Source organism: Tiliqua scincoides, chromosome 5, assembly GCF_035046505.1.
Source record: "Tiliqua scincoides isolate rTilSci1 chromosome 5, rTilSci1.hap2, whole genome shotgun sequence".
Taxonomy (NCBI): Eukaryota; Metazoa; Chordata; class Lepidosauria; order Squamata; family Scincidae; genus Tiliqua; species Tiliqua scincoides.
This window is the reverse complement of record NC_089825.1, coordinates 119,875,730-119,896,236: the sequence shown is the minus strand read 5'-3', so window position 1 is coordinate 119,896,236 and position 20,507 is coordinate 119,875,730. Positions and strand designations below refer to the sequence as shown.

The 20,507-nt window shown below is 46.5% G+C and overlaps 1 protein-coding gene across 2 annotated transcripts in view; it reads right to left on the bottom strand.

Moving 5' to 3' along the window:
• BRSK1 (BR serine/threonine kinase 1) overlaps nt 1-20,507 on the bottom strand; it is a 47,973-nt gene that overhangs the window by 14,419 nt on the left and 13,047 nt on the right. For both annotated transcript variants that reach the window (XM_066627428.1, XM_066627429.1), the window contains exons 2-8: nt 17,470-17,564; nt 11,874-11,959; nt 7,919-8,059; nt 5,173-5,289; nt 3,617-3,650; nt 2,256-2,324; nt 992-1,138 (exon numbers count right to left, since the gene is read on the bottom strand). In XM_066627428.1, coding sequence (XP_066483525.1) covers nt 992-1,138; nt 2,256-2,324; nt 3,617-3,650; nt 5,173-5,289; nt 7,919-8,059; nt 11,874-11,959; nt 17,470-17,564 — 689 coding nt within the window. The remainder of the gene's footprint in view (nt 1-991; nt 1,139-2,255; nt 2,325-3,616; nt 3,651-5,172; nt 5,290-7,918; nt 8,060-11,873; nt 11,960-17,469; nt 17,565-20,507) is intronic.

Sequence of the window (20,507 nt, the reverse complement as noted above, 5' to 3'; positions counted from 1 at the left end):
CAATTCACAAAAGAGACACTCTTACATACTTGCAACCTGCCTATTTTCACTCCAAGATCCATTACTCGGGACCTTCATCTCCTGACACACAGAGAATTACCAATTGCTGAAGGCTCTTACTGCCAGTAGTTTGCTCACCCTGCTACAGCTGCTTTGAACAGACTTCCGAAGCAGGGAATCTGTCTAGGTGGAAATGCAGTTGTGGGGTGAGTGGTGGATTTCATCCGTGATTTAACTCTGCACTGACATTAACTACAGCTTAGCCTCAGGTTCCCCCTTCACCTGGTTGGCAACCTTCAGTCTCGAAAGACTATGGTATAAGCCTACAGCACCCGGTATTCCCAAGCGGTCTCCCATCCAAGTACTAACCAAGCCTGACCCTGCTTAGCTTCCGAGATCAGGCATGTGCAGGATCAGAAGAAAGCCTGCTGCAGACCTTCATTAGGAGCCCCACCAGCAAGCTGAATAAACTCCTGTTTTTTAAACCTGTTATTGCTACCAAAACCTGTGCGAAGCCTGAATTGAATAGTCGAGGTTCAACAAAAACACAGGTGGATGGTGGATGGGAAGCTGGGCACTTTGATTCAATCTGCCCACTCCCTCACACCTCCTCCTCAAAGCAGCCTCACAGCAAAGTAGTTTGTAGCCCGGGGCCGAGAGATCTCACTGAAATGGTAAACCAGTATGTCAAGCCTGTAACATTTTAAGCAGCAGATGGGAGCTCAGCACAACTGAATGCTTCTGCACATAGAAAACTTGCACGTTGGGAGAAAGGTTCTAGCTTTAGCCTTCTGGCTGAGAGATTTATTTATTTTGAGTAAGGAGGAGCATTCCCCTGTGGGCTCCCAGCCACACACCCTGGTTTGCCATCTCTGGGAGAACAAGGCTAAGGATCTTCCTGTATCGCCACAGAGGGCTGGATTAGCTGAAAGCTCCAGCCCCTCAAACCCGCCTCACTTCTTACAGGGCCGGCAATGACAAGACGACTCACACTGAGACGCTTCTCAGGCTCCACCTCAATCATGCCCCGCAGGAGGTTCTGGCAGTCAGGCGGGATGAAATGGGGCATGTGGAAGATCCCGCGTTTCACCTTTTCCAACAGCTGCCGTAGGTTGTCGTCATCAAAGGGTAGCGCTCCCTGCAGGGCAAAGGGCAGGAGACCAGAGTGAACAGAAACATTTGTGTAATTTCAATAAATCTGCAACATCTAAATCTGAAATGTCATGTGTTGAAACTTTGCATTTAAATGTTGCGCACGAGAGGGGGATGGAAAGTGAAGGGTATTGAGGCTTCCCTGTACCATCACTTCCCCAATCCCCATAGCTCTTCTCCTGCTCTTCTACTGAGTCAATCATGGACAGCAGAAGTGAGCTCAATGGTAGAGAAAAGCTGAACTGTGGGTAGTGTTCCTCATTCCTCACCCATGCACCCACTTTGCCATTAAAAGAAATCTCAGTCCCAACACTCTGTTTCTATAAGACGGGAGCAGTTCTATGTTAAGACTTCATGAAACTGCCCCCCTCACATCAAATTTGGGCCCCAAACTGCTTCTACACTAGAGCCTTTCAGCACTGCTTTTTAAAAATTGGCTGGAAATGGAATTAAAATGTTGATTCTACGTAGCGCTTAATATAGTACTACATTGTCCAGTGTGTCCTTCCCTACGGGCACTTTTTCTGTTAAGTCTTTGGCAGAACTCTTTAGTCTTCATCTCTAGTGATGTCTAGAATGGATTACTGCAACAAATTCCATGTAGGGCTGCCTTTGAAGACTATCCTGAAACTGCAATTAGTGCAGAATGCAGCTGCCCATGTGGTTGCAGGCACTGGTCAGTCTGAGTTAGTCGGGCCACCACTTTAGCAGCAACACTGGCTGCACGTTCCTTTCCGGGCACAATTCAAGATGCTAGTTTTGACTTTCAAAGCCCTTTATGGCTCGGGACCAGGGCATTTGATAGCTGATGTGATGGACTGGCATTTCAATTAAATGTAATTTTTAACTGTTTTATGTGATCCATTGGGTTTGTCTTGTTTTTATTGTTCAAATTGTTTTTAATGCTTTATTACTGTTTTAAACTTTTTAATTTTTGACAGCAGAATTTTCTGCCTCAGGAGTTCTGTCCCATGGAAATAGCTGATTGGGGAACTGCAGAGTGCCTAACAGTAAACTAAATCCTCTCTGCCAGAGGCATGCAATGGTGTGTGTGGGAGGTGTTTGTCATAGAGCACCTAGCAGTAATGGGGAAGGGACCTTACCACCAGCAGGGCAAAGAGGATGACTCCACAACTCCACATATCAGCACGACGTCCATCATATTTCTCCCCCTAATAAGCAAAAAGCAGAGACATTTGGCAGATCGGAACATTGCATGGCTGGGGGTAGAGAGGGGGATTGCAGAGAATGATGAAAAATTAAAGTTGGGGTGGCAGGCTTGGCCAAGTGTTAAAGGCAGCCAGAAGGGAGCATATCTCTACAGAATGGGAGCCATGTCTTCTCTCATCCCTTTCCATTCTGTTCTCCCTTGGTTTAGGCATTTGCCTCTAGTTTATGGCTACCAGGAAGGTGTCTGACATTTCCGGGGGGTGGGGGGATAGGATGGGACAGGAAGCATTAGAAACAGGTTCCCATTCAAACCTTGTAAGTCTGGACTGAGGATCATTCTTAAAGAAGCTGAAACTTTTCTCTCCAGATTTCAGGTAGGCACTAAAAGTTTAGGCCCCCATGTTCTGCAGGGCCTGATTCTTTTTCAAGGGGTGAAAAGCAAACAGCTATCTATCCCTCAATACAACCACATCCTTCCCAACTCAAACCAATACGGAACTACAGCACCCACTCAAACAGAGAAAGTTTAGTTGATTAAGGGCGCAATCCTAACCAACTTTCCAGCACTGACCTTGGCGCAATGCAGCCCCAAGGTAAGGTAACAAACAGGCCCTTACCTTGAGGAGGCCTCCATAACTGCCTCCCCACTGCAGGATGCAGTGCACACCACTTTGGCACAGCTATGTCAGTGCTGGAAAGTTGGTTAGGATTGCGCCCTCAGTATATGAATTTTAGTCAGTCAATCAATTCATTAAGCAGTTAAATTTATGTGAACTTGCATATGAGAAAAATCAATTGTTTTGAAGGGAAAAAAGCATATTTTCTTTGTGTTTTTTTTTTTTCAAGTGATGCATACCTGTGTAGCATCAAATGTTATCTTAGGAGAGGTATCTCCTCTATGCTTTTACACAGGAGAGAATGACTCTTCTAAAGATGCCACTTATCTGCAGCTGTGATAAGTATTTGTATTAAAATAATTTTTAGAAATCTGTTGTCATGTTACTCAAGGGCGCTTTTGCAGTTAATCAGAATGTTTTTTTAACTGATCAATCTAACTAACTAATCAACTAGCCATTATAGCCCTGCTTTTCCTTTTTCTTTTTGGATCCATTATTTGTCCCCTTCCTGCCTCACACCTGTCTCATTCAATACAATATTGAAAAAGTCACCCCGCCAAAATTTGGGATTCGGTTTGATGAGCCTGTGGGTTCGCTCCATGGCTGACAGGGGAGGGAAAAGAATATCAGTAAATACCAGCAGTGTTGAGGAGCGGGCACTAGGCCTGAATCCTTACCTTGATCACCTCAGGACATGCATAGTGAGGAGAACTGCAGCCCAGCATTGGGGGCAGAAAAGAGAAAGAAAGACAGAGAGACAGAGGAAGAGTGAAACGCAGGAGAAAGCTGATCCACGGGGCCATGGGGCACAACAAGCATAAACATGGAGCCTATCGGATAATCCCCTCCCCAACCTTGTATGGGTCATGGGGAAGAATCCCCTATTAATCCTTGACCGCAAGGTATTTTGTCATTTCATATGGCCTGGCAAGCCATGCCACTGGACAAGGCGGGCATCTATCCAGCAGGCAGACTGCATGGGACACCTTCAGAAAAGGTGGCAGAATCTCTTCAGCCTGCACCCATATTTCATAGTTATTCTGGGGGAGGGGGCTTTGAGTGTCATCTATTTATTTTAAAGATTTTTATTCCACCCCCCCCACCACCAAACACCTTCTTCCCCATTTCCGTCCAGTTAAGTTCAAGGCAAGTTACAAACATTAACATACAAAACTAAGGATACAAAATTAGAATACAGTCCTGATTACAGATTCAAAAGGCCAATAGCTGCCTGCATTAAAAACCCATCTAAGGGTTAGCAAATAAACCAATATCATTAAACAACAGAAGGACTGAGAAGGAAACTGAGGCTACATTGGGCAGGAGAATGTAATCATACCCCACCATGCCATGGTCCCAGTCCATAAGGGGGCACAACCCAGTTACTGATTCCCAAAAAAGGTTTCCCATTTTTGCTAGTCATTTTTGGCGTTTTTGCCAAGCAGTTGGATCAGGCCAGCTGTAGACTGTAACCATGACAGGGCTGGAGTTGAAGCCCCTCCTCCTCAGTATGGTCTTGGTTTTGGGAAGCCTTGATTCTACTGCTGTTCACTAAAACAAAAAATTGCACCTGCTGGGACTAAAAGTGCTTTGAAGGTCACGTGTAGTTTGGCCCTAAGGAATCAAAGTAGGAGCCAGATTCAGTGGTAGAGCTTTGCAAGTAAAAGATGCCCAGTCCCTGGCATCTTCAGGTAAGGCTAAGAAGCTTAACTGGCAAATTCCTGCCAGGAAATGTGGTAGACCCTGGCACTAGCTGGACCAATGACTGATTCAGTAAAAGGCAGCTGGGGAGCACCAAGCTTGAACTGCATAAGGTAAACTTCAAAAAATACACCAACTTCAACAGCCTTTGGATATTCTCCTCCTATGAGCTCCCCCCACCCCCTGCCACACTGCTACAGCAGTTTTGTTGGGTGGAACTTTCCGGTGCTCGGTGTCTAGAACTTGTTAAATTCACCATAAATCTGCCTCTCCACTAAGGAGGTAGGAGGCAATTCACATTTTAGAGGGCTTTGTTTCTGATGCACGGGCACTGGTGAACATGGACTTTGCACGCCCTCTGTGGATTTCCAGACATTCATCCTCTCCCCACTTCACATTTTATGGTATTCTCTACTGCAAACTCTGCAGCAGTGTGAATGGGCCCATATAAAGATCAACATCTCTGATTCATCCCTTTTTCTGGTGTTCTCCACAAGCCCTCCCATCAGGTCTTCCTCAGAGATCAGCTCACCCACAACTTGTTTCCAGCAGGCTATCTCCGACCTGCAGGGAGGCCATGCCGAAATCTGCAATCCGAATGTTGTTCTTCTCATCCAGCAATAAATTCTCTGGTTTCAAGTCCCGGTGACTGGGCAGATTCAAACAAAACATGAACTGGTCACTGGGAGAATCACACATTACACCCTCACAATTTTAACCTTGGACCCACTGTAGCCAGCTGGAGTATCTGTATTTATCCCAGGAATGGAAATGAAATCGGAATGGACTTGTTGACCTCATCTCTTGATCATTTCTGTTGTACAGAATTTTTAAATGACAGTACCACTCACATAACCCAAATCTGATTTCTGTAGCAGTGGCAAAGACATTCACGAAAGTCTGAAGTACTCAAGCTTTCGTTTTGAAAGAATAAAAACGGTCTACTTTGGTAACAGAAATTGGGTTAGACACTCTGGGATCAGAATTTGTTATTCCAGGAGAAAACATCCTACACACACAAGGAATGCCAGGGTGTTTCAGCTACCTCGTGTTTCAGCTACTTGCTGACTGTTTTAGGTCATTTTGGGTCACCATGTACAGAACTTAAATGAATCCTGACCGAAACAGAACTTTGGTACTGTTCAATCTTTACATGAATATTTGTCCTAGGACTAAGGAGAACACAAGTTGAAGAGAAGCAACTGGAGGAGAGTTCTTGGCTTCATGCACTGTTTGGGGGTATCCCAGAGGCACTAGTCAGCCTCTGGGGGAAGAAGGATGCTGGACAACATAGGGCCCAATCCTATCCAAATTCCCAGCTCCAGTGTAGCCACAATGCAGCCCCATGGTAAGGGAACACATATCCTAAAAAGGTCCCAGTAACTGCCCCTTGTCCCCTCCACCACAGTACGCAGCCCATACCCCACTGGCACAACTGCACCCTCACTGGAAAATTAGATAGGATTGGGCCCATAGACTTTGATTGATCCAGCAGCGCTCTTTTTAATGAATTTAGTGCCCAAGAGGTTAGGGGCTCACGTCAACCTGTCACGAGCCTGTAAACTAAGGCCATGATAACTGAATAATTGGTTTTGATCAATGAGAAAAGTTTGCTGAACAATCTGGAAGATTCTTTTTTAAAATGTTTAATTATTTTAAATATACAAAAATTGCAGTGGACAGCACCATCTTACGAGACGCATTCCCTCCAGTGTGAGAGAAGATAGGGAATGCTTCTTCTAAGAGGATTCCTGCTGAGACTTGCACCCATCATCTAGAAACAAGGAAAGAACTTCTTTTCCTTTACCATGACTTTTTTTTTAAATACACACATTTATGGAAAATTAAGTAGGCAATTAAATAGGCATGACTTACTTATTAATTGACTAAAATGAATTTGATTAATGCACTATGATTTCTTTCACTGGGTGATAACTCTTCCATAAACTGGTAAGTGATCTGCTGTGGACTGTGAAATACCTTGTGTCTTAACTTCTGGATTAACATATTCAACTGTCATGGCTTGGATTTTTAAACAATTTTCAAAGAAAAGAGATGACTGAAGGGAACAGTGAAAAGGGAAACATTTGTAAAACAGTGAGAGCTAAAAGCTTTAGAAACCAATAAAATATGTGTCATTGAACTGTTGGCAACCTTCAGTCTCGAAAGACTATGGTATCGCGCTCTGGATGGTGGTTCTGGCACGCGTCTAGTGTGGCTGAAAAGGCTGATTCGGGAGTGTCAATCCCTTCCGCACTGGGAGCAAGTGTAGTGCGTCCCTGGTCTGTCTCCCTGGCTGTGGGCCTTCCTTCTTTGCCTCTTTGCCTTAGCCTGTTGATGTCAGCAAATTGACCTAGAATGCACACAGGGCCATTGACCATTGTGGGAACCTGGAACAGGAGTTCCTGGTTGCAGTATTTTGGCCTGTGGCTGGCAGCAAAACAATGAATGTTGCAAGCAGAGTTGCCAACTTATCTGCCAGCCACAGCACCTGTGTTTTAATAGCAACTTGATCTGCAAACACTACCAGATGAGAAGACTTATCCATATCATAAAACGTTTCACCTGCTGATTTCTGAGAATCAAGTTGCTTTTAAAGGCACAGGAGTTGCACTTTTCTGCTCTGTTGACTACCCAATGGGGAGACTTGCTTTGGAACAAGGAGATGGCATTTCAGGTCCAAAAAACACATTGCGTGTACTTCTGTGAGTGGAACAGAAGAACCCTTCTGTTTCCCCTCCAAAAAGCTGTGGAGAAAGGGGGAATTCAGATCAGGGTTGCGGCATGTGGGGGAAGGGGATTTAATCCTTTTTCCCCAATTCAGTTTCCCAGTTTGAATCTCTTCCTTGCCTTGGCCAAGCTATTTGTCATATTAGAGAAAGCTTACACAGGGGAAAGTTGTTTAATGGGGAAAATAACCACTTTGAAGGGAGGGAGAATGATTCAAATCAGAATTAATGCATGGGCAAAAGGGTTAAATTAAATCCCCCTTCTGCCATGGCACAACCCCAATCCAGATTACTTCCCCCTTCCTGCAGTTGATTTTTAAAGGAAAACAAACTTATAAAGCTCTAGTCATAAGGTCAGAAAAATGTTTCTTTTGTTTCGTAGTTTGGCCTTAGTAGTACTGAGGACACACAGGGCCAAGACTAAGGTTGCAATTCTATACAAACGTCCCTGGGATTAAGCCCCATTATTCTCAGTGGGGCTGACTTTTGAGTAGACATACATAGGCTTGCGCCGTAAGGATGGAAGGGTGACAAGGGGGAGGAACTCACCATATAGAATAGCTGTGGCAGAAATCCAAAGCTGAGACAATTTGCCGAAAGAATTTCCTCGCTTCCTTGGGCGTGAGGCGTCCCTTCTTCACCAGGTAGTCAAAGAGTTCTCCTCCCGAGACGTGTTCCAGGACAAGATATCTAAAACAAGAGGAGCCCAGACGTAGCAGGACCAAGAAGGTGGGAAGAAGTCATGAGAATTGTTCAAGCCACCCTAGAAGAATTGTTAAGGCCACCTCCCTCTCAAGTCATGCTAACCAGGACAATCATTGCCAGGTAAGCCAAAAAGAGAGCTAAACATTTGGTAGTAGAGACAGCAAGGATTCACATTCCACATATTTTTAAGCTGCTTTTGGACAAGCCACGGTTGAATCACCAAATGTTATATGATCCAAGCATTGCATAGACACCAGCTGTAGTCTCTCAAGAACACAAAACATGTTGAGAGAAGACAAGGTGTTGTTTCGAATATGACAAAACCAGACAAAACGGAAACCACTTCCCTGTAACCAGTGGCGTAGCTAGAGGGGGTGCAAAGCACTAAGTTTTGCAGGCACCTGAATGTGCTGTGCAAGCAGCCCCTTCCCCTCCCCTTTGAAGCCATTCTAGGCAGTGGGAGCAAAACAGAGGCATACTGCCCAGAATGGCTCCAAAGGGGAGAGGCCACTTGCATGGCATGTTCAGACGCCTGCAAAACTTAGTGCTTTGCCCCCCTCTAGCTATGCCACTGCCTGAAACAAAAACTGTACAAACCTCAGGTGGATTGTCACATGCAAGGCACCTGACTATTCAAGTGGGTGCATTTATGTTGGAGAGAAGTACAGTTGGCTGCAGCTTCCCAGTAGCTATACGCTATGTTAACATACCGCCAAATTAATACGTGTGTAACCATCCCCCCTGACAATTTGCATATGGTATTGCAAGCCATTTTACATATGACAACTGTTTTCCATATGGGAAACTTATCGTGTCTGAAGTGCCCCTTAACTCCTCAGGTCCAGGGCTCGCACTGTGGAAGAAAAGGTTGGGGAACCCTTAATGAACTCCCCAAAGCAGAATCCTCAAAATTTTAGTCAAATGTGAACCACTATAGCCCAAGTTACCCCCAGCAGCTAAGGAGGTCATCTCAAAAGATAAAGAGTCCTTCTAACTCCCCGCCCCACACAATTCAAGCACTGTTCATGTCATGTTTGTAACAGCAGTGTCCTAAGCAGGTTTGCTCAGAAGTAAGTCCCATCATATTCAGTGGAACTTACTTCCAAGTTAGAGTACATAGGATTGCAGTCAAAAGCTAAGACAGCAGCCCTAAGGACACTTACTAGACACTTACATCCCCTTACCCCATGTCACATCCCAGTCACTCTTATGGAGCCTCTCAGATCTGTGCCAGTGAAATCACTAATGCAAATCTAAGCAGCCCATGTAAGGCGGACTGGGTCAGGGACAGGGGTTAGGATCCAGCCTAAGTTGCTGAGGCCAATCCCACCCTCTTCTCCGGCTAAGTCTGCCCACCAGCCTTCTCTCCCCCCACCCCCAAAATGTCCCTGTTTTGTCCTCCCGCCACCCTGTCCAAACTCCAGCACCAGCCTCCCTAGGCTGGAGCAAACTTACTGGGTTTGGGGATGGATATGGCCCATGGGAGCCAGAACACATCCATGCACTGGCTCAACCTGGTCTAAAGGAGGGGCGAACATGCTTTATGGCACTTTTGCAACACTCCTGGGTCAGTGCAAGTCCCTTGCGTCGGCCCATCTCCTCCTCTGGATTGCTCCCTCAGTGACATCAACTAACAACAACAACAATATTGTTACAATAAAGCAAATCCAGACCAACCAAGACTAGGGTGCCTGAAGTGGAAACCACAAAATGGTAGCCCCCTTCCAGTTTCCACTGTTTGAAATGGGTTCACCTCACCTGGCAGCTTCCCTTTGCAAGTTACCCTTGAGGCAAACAGAAGCTGTGCAAAAGTGCATCTCTCACTGGTTTCAATGACGCACAGGAGACCTTCCCAGAGGGTGGTGACCTCTAGGTCAGCTCTGTCTGCCTCTCACTCTGTGGCCCTTAATGGTACCTGATGTCTCCCACGCCCCGCCATTGTTTTGCAGCAGGTGGGTTTACCGGCATCATTCCTTGGCCACCTCAGTCCACCTCATGTTCCTGGTTTTCAGACTGCTCTGAGTTTTACTGTTTAACTCTGAGGTGAATTACTCTGAGGTGAATTTTTAAGAGAGCAACTTTGTCCTCCTCAGAAGTTTGCATATTGTTGGTCCTCCCTAAAACGCAGAGTCTAATCCAATAGGAGAGACTTCGTATCTAGTTTTAAAAAAAAAAAAAAATCCTTTAATTCACAATATTTCCTCTGGGCAGCCTCTTCCTCCAACCGCTTTGTCCCTCCCCCACACCTCCTCCCCACTGTGTCAGCGGAGAAGGATGACAAAGAGAGCTTATGTGTGGGGACTGCCAGTTGTCTGGCACTGCCTGGTATTCTGGACAACCCTCCTGCACACACACAGACACACACATGTACGCAGAGAACCCGCCGCTCTGGCAATGCTCACACACACAGAAACACGCATATCTCCTACCTAGGAAACCACCGCTCTGTGCCAGGAATTTCAGCAACCAGAAGCAGATGGGGTTAGCATCCCTTTTTCTTTGACTGCTCTGGCCCCATCAGCCTTGAATAGCAGATTGACAGGCAGAAATGAAGCTTTCCCCCATCACTTTATCTCCCCGAAAGAAGAGCTTCAGCTGCTAATTTTTCCCACCTTTCAAGAGAGTGCTAAAGGCCAGCTTAGAAAATGACAACACAAAGTCGGCTTGCCCAATCTTTGCATGGAAAAGAAAAGGGGTGGCTGGATCTGAGGAGAGAAGGCTGGTGTTTCTTTGGAACTAGCGCAGGGAAAGAAAGAGAGAGCCTAACTCAAAGCAGAATTGTGATGAGGACTGCCTCCATTGCCACCGCCATCCTTGCTCTTATTTATCACATTGGTTTCCTGCCCTTCCTCCAGAAGGCCTGGCTGGCACCCCCAGGAACCTAGGAGCAGGCTGACAGCCAGAACGTTTGTGGTAGAGGAGCCTGAATGGGGTGGGGAATTTTGTTGCAGAACAACCAGAGCACAGACTCATTAGGGCTATCCGTATTTAACACTGTTAATTGCTTCTAGGGGCCAAATGACACACGAGGGACAACGGCTTGTTTGCAAAATACGCGCTCGCCCCACTCACCCAAAAAGTGGGGTAGGTTGATATTTAACGCCAAAAAGACCAGGCCAGCTGAATATCTCCCAATGCCTGAGGCTTCATGCCAAATGCTGCCACCCTTTTCTGGTGATGTGTCAGCCTTTGCTCCTCCCACTCCCTGCACTAGAAGAGACAGCCCAGAACTGCAGAGGAGAGGACAGTGGAGGTTCTCCAACTACCACTTTCCTGCCCTCCACACTTCTACTCATTCCCTATCTTCCCTTTACCAATCCAGGGAGCAGGAGAAGTCAAGTGGGTGAGCAAAGGTAGGGCACCCCCTACCAACCTGCTGCCTGAGGCCGCTGTCTCAGTCAGCCTCATGGAAGGGCAGCACTGCTCATGGGGATAAGGAGTGAAACCCACCATACTCTGCTGCTTTAAGCAGTTTTCTCCACCTGCTGTCAGGGCCAGGCTAGGAGAAAAAATGCTTCAAAGCAACAGAGGTTCTTTTTTCTAAAGAACCAACATGCCTACCTACAGTACATAGGTATATTGTGAGGGGGTGTGTGTGTGTCATGAAAGCTAAGTGTTCTCAGGGTCTTCTCTCCCATGGCTACAGTTCAATGAGTCTGAGAAGGAACTCTATACTGGACTTTGCTCAGAAGACACACCAAAGGAAAAAAGCATTCCTCGCATTCGCGCGCACGCGCGCCTGTGTGTGTGTGTAAGGAGGTGGTGGAAGCTGGGAGGGCTTCTGTAAGTAAATACTTACAAATATTTTTTGTTCTCATAGACATCGTGGAGTTTGAGCACGTGGGGATGTTCGATCAGTTTCAGAATGGCGATTTCACGCTCCACCTAGAAAAAGGAAAGAAAGTGTGAATTTTTGTACAGGGATAAGGAAGAATTTTTTTACCCGGGGCTGCTAAATCCCGATATCTAGAAATGTAGGACTCCTTGCCCTTGGGTTTCTGGGGGTGGTGATTTGCATTTTATGAACTGCATTTGTATGAAGTGTAGCTTGCCTGCGATAGGTCTCTGATTTGATAGTGTATAAATAAAGTGAAATACAATAAATGATAAATGGACGGGGACGGGTGAAGAGAGACAAGCTTGTTTGGTGTTGTGTGGGGTGTGATAAAGAAGAAGTGAAAATTTACTGCACTAGCCACAAACTGGCTACAAGGCAGCTTTTGAGTGGTGGCTCTATTCAATTTTGCAGAGGGAGAGCAACTGTCCCTTTTCATCCCAGCATAGCATCTTTTTCAGTGAGTGTTTGCTGGCCTTGCTTTTGTACCTTTCTTTTTCGGATTGTGAGCCCTCCGAGACAGAAAACCCCCTTCTCATGTATTTGCCATGCAAACAGCTGGGTGAATTTTTGATGGAAAGCAGTATATAAATGAAATCGTCATCATCACCATAGTTATCGTTCAGGCACCATAGGCTCAAACCCTGAGACCTGTGAATTAGATGTTTCCTCCCTATGCTGCCAGTCAGAGAGCAGAATTACAGGCATTCCAACCAGGGGGCTGACATGGCAGCTCACAGATCCTCCAGACCTAGAAAAAGTCAGGAGATGCCAGAGTGCAGAGCAGATGCTATTAAGGAATTAAGAAAAACCTCAAAGACCTGCTGATTTTCTTCAGTCCAGGCAACATGTTGCCGGGGGAAGCTACCTGATCCCCCATCTGTGCCTCCAGATTTTTGGCTTTCAGCCAACCTGCCTACAGCCTGTTCCTAGCCTGTCTTCCTCTAGGCTGTCAGTCAGGTTCCTGTAAGCCGGACTGCCTGACGGCAACAAGCACAGGATTCCCAGTCTCACATTTACCACCACCAACATGCAAAGCCCCTCAGATGCAAAGCTTTGTACATCAGAGAGGCAGGCATGGACTTGGCATCCTCTGCCTGACACCAGACATTAAGTTCCAGTCTTACTGAGCACCTAGTTTAAATAGTGGGGGTATTCTATTCAGCCACCGGGTATATGGGGCTCGTCAGCCTGGGAAGGCAGCTCATGCCATGATGTGTATGCGCAACCTCCTGATTTTAGGAATGGGTTAAGTCAGAATGCCAGATGTAGGGGAGGGCACCAGGATGAGGTCTCTTGTTATCTGGTGTGCTCCCTGGGGCATTTGGTGGGCCGCTGTGAGATACAGGAAGCTGGACTAGATGGGCCTATGGCCTGATCCAGTGGGGCTGTTCTTATGTTCTTATCTGAGAGAAGGAAAACTCTGATCCCAAACCTCCACTGCCTTATGGCTACATCCAGTTATGGAAAAGGCTTCAGGAGTCAACCTCGAGGCAAAATTCGGAGCCAGAGTCCCTGAGGCAGTTCATGGCTGAACACAGTCACGTTCTGGCAAATCCTGCGACGCCGTTGGAACCAACCATATTGGCTTCTGCCTTTCCGTTGGACCATTTCAGCGACGTGGAGAGGGGGGATTTGCTGCATGGGTAACAGTCTATCCTCCATATCTACTTTACCCAGGCTTCGCGCACTGGAGAGAGTACTCTGTTCCAGAACCACTATTCAGAGCGCAATACCATAGTCTTCCGAGACTGAAGGATGCCAACATATTCTATTCAGAGAAGCATCCTCATCACTGTTCATGATCGCCGTTCAGGTCAAAGCTTTGAGTTCCCTTTGGTCTGGCAAAGGGCCAGTGTAGAGGTTATGGCTGCCATTGGGAATCTGCCCAAATTGTCCCATGTGGCATATATTATCACCTGGCCTGTAGAGTGGCTGTATCACATGACTAAGGCTTTCTTCTTCTCTACATCATCTCAACTTCTGAAAAAAACAAAAACATTTGCACTGGCATAGATAGGGAGGAGGGGAGAATGCTCCAACTGCATCGTGAGCTGCTTCACACCATGTGATAACAGCAGCCCTCACAGGGGTCAGGTGAGGTCAGTCAGGTTGGGTAATGGCTGAGGGCCAAGCCCCCAATGCCACCTGGGACAAAGGCAGCACAAAGGTCTTCTCCCCTCCACCTCCTGTCCAGTTTCTGAGCAGCAGATGGAGGCCAATTTTCCTCTGTGCTGTTGGAAGAGTGACAGCATGTGAGCCAGATCTATACAATAGATCCCAGCAAGGGGTGGGATCTATACAATAGATCCCGATGCCCAGCAAGGGGTGATGTGATGACGCTCTGATGTCACCCCCACATCATTGCATCACCCCCACACCTGCGTGTCACACACACACACACACACACACACACACACCCTGAATTCTGGAATGGTTCTAGGGGCAAGTGAGTGGACGAGCACTCAGCGGACGAGCGCAGCACACATACACCCTGGAGCACCGTGGGTGGGGCCACACCAGCCACTTCTCGCAAGTTACGCCACTGAGAGGATGTGGGCATGTGCTAATCCACACCAGTTGGGGCAGCTGTTACCTATTTAGTTCCTCATTTAAAGGCGTGTGGGCTGCTCTCCCCAACTTTGATTAGACTTCTCATTAGTTTACTTTCCTGTCCCGTTCTTTTATGTCTCCCTGCCTAAGCAGCCCTGAGCAGTTGCTTCTCCTACTGTTGTTTTGCACTATTTATATTGTGAAACTCAGCTCCGCTGTGACTGAGTTTGTCTTTTCCATTGCTCTGCTAACATGAGCCACCACTAACATTCATGGGTCTGCAGCTTCCCCATCATTCAATAAGGGTCTCCGTAGCTTGCTGGGTAAAGGGGGGGGGAATCAGCAGCCGTAGCAGCCCTTCCTCCTTCCTCTTTCTTGCCAGGTGCAGTTTTAATGCTTCAACATGCCCTACTCTGACGCACTGTCTGGGTTCCCCCTACATGCTGCTGCCAAGGCTGGCTACCACACAAAACAAGTTCAAGGTCTGGTACACTGATGTAGGTGGGATGATTTTGGCTCAGACTACATGCTAAAGTAAAGCATGAATTGTTTCTGAAGCTGTCAGGCTTAAGCCAAGACCTAATGTGTTGATGGGAGTGGATGCAATCATGAACCTGCCATTTCCTATATTCTATGCTCCAAGCAAGAAGAGGGACAATTCAGGAACCCAGCAGAAGAGCAAGGGTTAAAGGCTCCTTAACCCCACCCCATGGCCCTGATTTGGCCATTATTAAAGCATTCTGGCAGGGGCTAAAAAGCATTTTTTTATTTAGATTGGTGTTTCTGTAGTTGTGGTTCATGGTTTCTGATAGGGATTTTTGTATTGTAGTGTGTTTTTCTTATTTGTTAATGTTCTGTGTCTGCTTTTATTACCAGTGTTGATGACTGTGTTTTATTGTTTTGTTATCACTTGTATTTTTCTTTTATTTCTCTGTGCTGTGACATTTTTATGATCCTATATTTTACATTTTTATCTATTGCTGATGCTTTTAATGATTTTTGTGCTGCCCCCTCTGGCTTGTGTGTGTGTGTGTGTGTGTGTGTGTGTGTGTGTGTGCGTGCTGTTTTATTGCTCCACTGTTTTTTATGTTGATGGTTTTTATGTAAGTTGTCTTGGGTGCCCATGGTAGTGGCAGAAAGACAGGGCAAAAACATATTAAATAAATAAATAAATAAAACGTGAAACTTTTTAAAAAGCACACAATTGCACACCATGCACTTGATCATTGGTGGTTGGATCTAAAGACATTTGACAAAATAATCCAGTGAGCCTGGAAGGATAGTGGAACAAAGAGAGTTTGCCCATGCCTGACCCTGCTGGGTGGCCCAAAACGTTGCTGAATCGCAGCCTAAGTGACCGCAACTCGCAGCCACTCTGAGCACAATTCCTCTCCCAGCGGCCTAGAGCAGCAGCGCTCTAGGAGTTGCGTACTGCCACTCTATGCTGCCCCCTCTTCTTTATAGGAGGAGAGGAAAGAGGTGGCCTAGAGTGGCAGAGCGCTAGGAGTTGCAACTATACAGGGGTCTTCAAACTTTTTGGCCAGAGGGCCACATCAAGTATTTGGCGTGGGCCCGGAAAAAGATTTAAATATAAAATTTAAATAAATAAATTAGAGATGGAACTTAGATGAGTGAATAACTGAATGAATGGCTCATTCATTCAACCTCTCTGGCCCTCAGAACACCCTCCAGACACAATCAGAGCACAGTTCTGGTCATGTTCAGTTGAGTGGCCCAGAGGCTTTCAGGGGACAAGAGGTTGGCTGCAGGCCAGAAAGAGGCTTCCTGCGGGCTGCATCTGGCCCCCGGGCCGGGGTTTGGAGACCCCTGAACTATAACATAAGAACAGAAGAACAGCCCCACTGGATCAAGCCATAGGCCCATCTAGTCCGGCTTCCTGTATGGCCCACCAAATGCCCCAGGGAGTACACAAGATAGCAAGAGACCTTTAAGGAGGACACGGGGGGGGCAGAATGGTGCGGAATCGTGGCCAGAGCGGCTGCAACTAGTAGCTGCTCTGGGCACAATTCTGGGCTGCATCTTCGTCTCCTTGGAGGAGACCAAAGATGAGGCCTGGAGCAGCATCGTGCCTGGAGTAGCGTTCACTCCAGACATGATTCCATGCCACTGTGGGGTCTGGGCTGTGTCATTAGCCTCCTCCAAGGAGACAAAAGATGCACCCCAAGTGGCATAGAATCATGCTGGGAAAGGTTAGAACTCACAGTGTGATTCCAGAAGTAATTGAGGTGATATGATGACATCACTGCAATTACTTATGGGTCAGGGTATGGGGGAGGCAGCAAACAAGAGTGGTGGCCCCAGATGGGAAAAAGCCCAGGACTGCCATTAACAGAGGGTTCATTTACTTAACAGAGGGTTCATTTACTTAAGAGAACCAGTGCGGTGTAGTAGTTAGCATGTTGGACTAAGAGAGGGAATCCTGTGTTCAAATCCTGACTCAGCCTGATGCTTGCTAGGTGACCTTGGGCTTTCTCAGCTTAACCTACACAACAGGGATGTTGTGATGATTAAATGCAGAGAACCGTCTCCCCGCTCTCCACTATCTCCCTACTGTCTCTCCACTATCCTGAGCTGGCTGGAGGGGAGTGGGATGTAAATGAAACCACTCTTTGCGCATTCTTCTATGGGAAGTGCAGTCCTGCTGCAAGGATTTCCAAAGCTTCACTTTGTGTCTCTTTGTTCCTGCTTTTAAGTTTGCCAGTTTCTGGGTTTGGTGAATGCTGCTCTTCTCATCTCACTGCAATGAGGTATCTGCAGGCAAATTCGGTCCGGCAAAGATGTAGACCGTGAATGAATCTGATATCTCCGCTAAGGCTGTTAACTGTTTACCCAAGGCAACCTGGGTTGACCTTGCTATAAGAATGAAGGTGGGATCCAGGGATAGGATCTGTAGAAAGCAAGGCTGGCATTTTTTCTTTGTAGATTCCTACCCAGCACCTTTTATCTTCTCCCCCCCCCCCCATCCCCAATAAACACACATGCTCACCTTCATCAGTACTGATTCAGAAAGCTTTTCCCGGTTCACAATCTTAATTGCAACTTTCTGCCCTGTGATGCAGTGTACCCCCAGCTTGACCAGACCTAGAGAAATGAGAAGAGGCATTAAGAGAACCATCATCATGCAAGAAACAACAAACATGAAACAAATTAATAATCACACAAGTCAAATTTTCCCCTCTTTGACAGCACTTCAGAGGTGCCTATTTAATAGGCATTAAAAATACCAATATAGAGAGTAGTAAAATGAATACCTATTATTTTTATATGCATCCAGACTGCAAGTGATGGTGAAATGGTGCCGAACTGCTGGGATGTATAAGGCTAACCTATCACTTTTCATACGTACTGTTGTTGTCTAGGGCTGTGATCCTATGTGTGCATGGCTCAGTGGGACTTTCTTTCAAATAAACTGGTGTCAGATCAGACTATATATGTGCAAATGGCATTAGGTCTTCTGGTAGACCATACGATTGTTGGGGAGATTATAAATTAATAGTAGAATGGTTGATTGTTATTCTCTTAGTGGGAGCTAATGCTTGGGAGGTAGTTGGAAATATTTGAGTGTGTTTGAATGTGACACACATCAGGGCTTATGGAAGGTGGCCGTACAACCTAATTTAGGGGAAGGAGCAGTGTGTGTGTGTGTGTGTGTGTGTGTGTGAGAGAGAGAGAGAGAGAGAGAGAGAGAGAGAGAGAGAGAGAGAGGACAGTTTGCAGCTTTGGGAAAATATAGAGGCAGACAGGGAGAAGCTGGAAGACCCTTAGGGGTGCAGGGTCTCCCTCTAAGAGTGCTGTGCATTGCTGATCTGCTGCCCCATACCTTTTTGTCCTCATTTATGTTCTGCTTGTAATTTTGCAAATAAACCAAATATTATACGGACGTTCATAAGTCTCCAGGGCTCTCTCATTCCAAAGGAAAGGGAATCTTGCAGAACCACCCCTGAATCATCTCACTGCTTGGGGAAGTGGGGACGTCTATTTTACAATGATGTGCACTTTGGTTTGTGTAGGAAAATGCTTACAATCTGAAACTGACATCTTTCAAGAATATGCTGAATATCATGACACGAGTTCCCAGGGAAGGGGCTGGCTTGTTGCTTGCTCTTCTCCTGCTTTGCGGGCTTCACACACACTGTCCCCCAGCAGTAAAAAAAAGTCCAATGACAACTTGATAGCATCCAGCTGCCTTTGCAAGAGACAAAAGACTTGGGTTGCCTTTAGACACCTTCACTGAGAACAGGGCAGTTCAATATGAGAGATTGTTAACCCCTCATGAATCAATAATCAAGCATGCGCTTGGAGTCTGTACAGACTCCAAACTCTTTGCACCACAGACCCATGGTTTTCCACCCCCAGGTATGCCCTATAGTGGGCCACATCAAACACTTTCTCCTAGTTTCTGCTCCAACACTGTGCTTCTAAAGTTAGGGTCTTCAAACCCCCCCCCCCCCATTTTTTTTAACTTTAAATAATATTAGTTCTTAAAGCTTTGTTGAAGGACGGACAATGGATAAAGTCACAGCCTGAGTAAGACAAAATGAAACATGTTTATGAAAACTCAGTGGATTCATATACATCATGCAAGAAATAATAAATAATAATAATAAACTTTATTTATATCCCGCCCTTCTCCCCAAAGGAACCCAGAAAAGAAAAAGTAAGTTGGATACTATCAACATAGTAGATCTTGCGTGGCAAGGCAACATTTGATTCCAGTTGTCTGCAGAGGCCATGAAAAGATGCCAAGCTGCAAAAGAGAATTCTATGGGGTTGTCCCTTTTTCATTGGATGGTACTGCATTTTGAACATTTGTATTCTGATTTACTTCTACTAGACAAGCAGCCAGGCAGAGCCGGTTCATCCATGAGGTTGACTGAGAGGGCTGCATCAGGCAACAGATAGGCAAGAAGTGCTCGCCTCCTCCACCCAGCCATTCACTTGCCCTGATCCTTCTGTTCCTCCTATTCCCTGGATTGGAAAAGGAAGAAAAAGAGGGAATGGAAGAGAAAATGTGGAGAAGTTGAGTCTCTCCTCCCTTCCCTGTTTCTTCTTCTGCATATCACCAGGCTGGGGAGGTCAACATTTGGTATAAATGAATGAAGCTCCAGAAGAACTTAGGCCAGCCCTGCACCAACCACATCTTGGTGTGCCAGGGGACCAAGAGTAGTACCTGAGGATGATCAGAATACACGGCCAAAAGCTTGTGGGCAAAAGCTCCCATACTTTTATCAGCTGCATGAAAGGCAGAAACTTCCTCTCCCAACCTATTTCACCAGTTTATTTCTCCCTATAAAGTAGCTACTCAAGGTGCAGAGCCTCTGTCCATACAAAAGGAGGTTGTCATGGAGTATGAAGCTGCAAAACCCTGGTGAAAGTTCCACTCAGTTACAAAACTCACTGGGTGACTCCCTCTCCAGCTAACCGACCTCTGCACTATGGCAAAATGTTGCTCTTGAGTTCTTGGAAGGCAGGTATTCTAAACAACATCACAGATGGCCCAAACCTATCCCCCAACACTTACCTCTGGGTAGGCCTCCTGGCCCACTATGGGTCTTTTCAGACCCATACCAGCCAATTTACAGGCATATATCCAAGGAGAGGAAAGGAGTGGGGCAGATTGAAAAATTTGGTCTAGAATCTGGCATGCGCCTTTTGCCACTGAGATCCACCCCTTCCAGCCTGCTCGCCAACCCCTGCCCTCCCCCTTCCTTGCCCTAAGCTGCCCCAAACCTCCCCCTTCCCACCCCTACTGCTAACTTAACTGGCCCCACTGCAACCTCTGGGAGCCACTGGTGTGCACTCCATAACTCTAGCCATTCACTCCAGTGGCCTAGAAGCATGTGGTGGCACCCTAGCTCTCACATTGCCACAAAGGGCCTTGCGCTACCAGACGGCAGCACTAGTATTTATTCCCAAATTAGAGATGGAGAAACAAGGCACAGAGTTTGTGACTTGAGTTACCTGACCCTGACCTTAGATATTGACACATCAGCAGGTGCCGTGTTGGGAGATATGCCAGTGAAC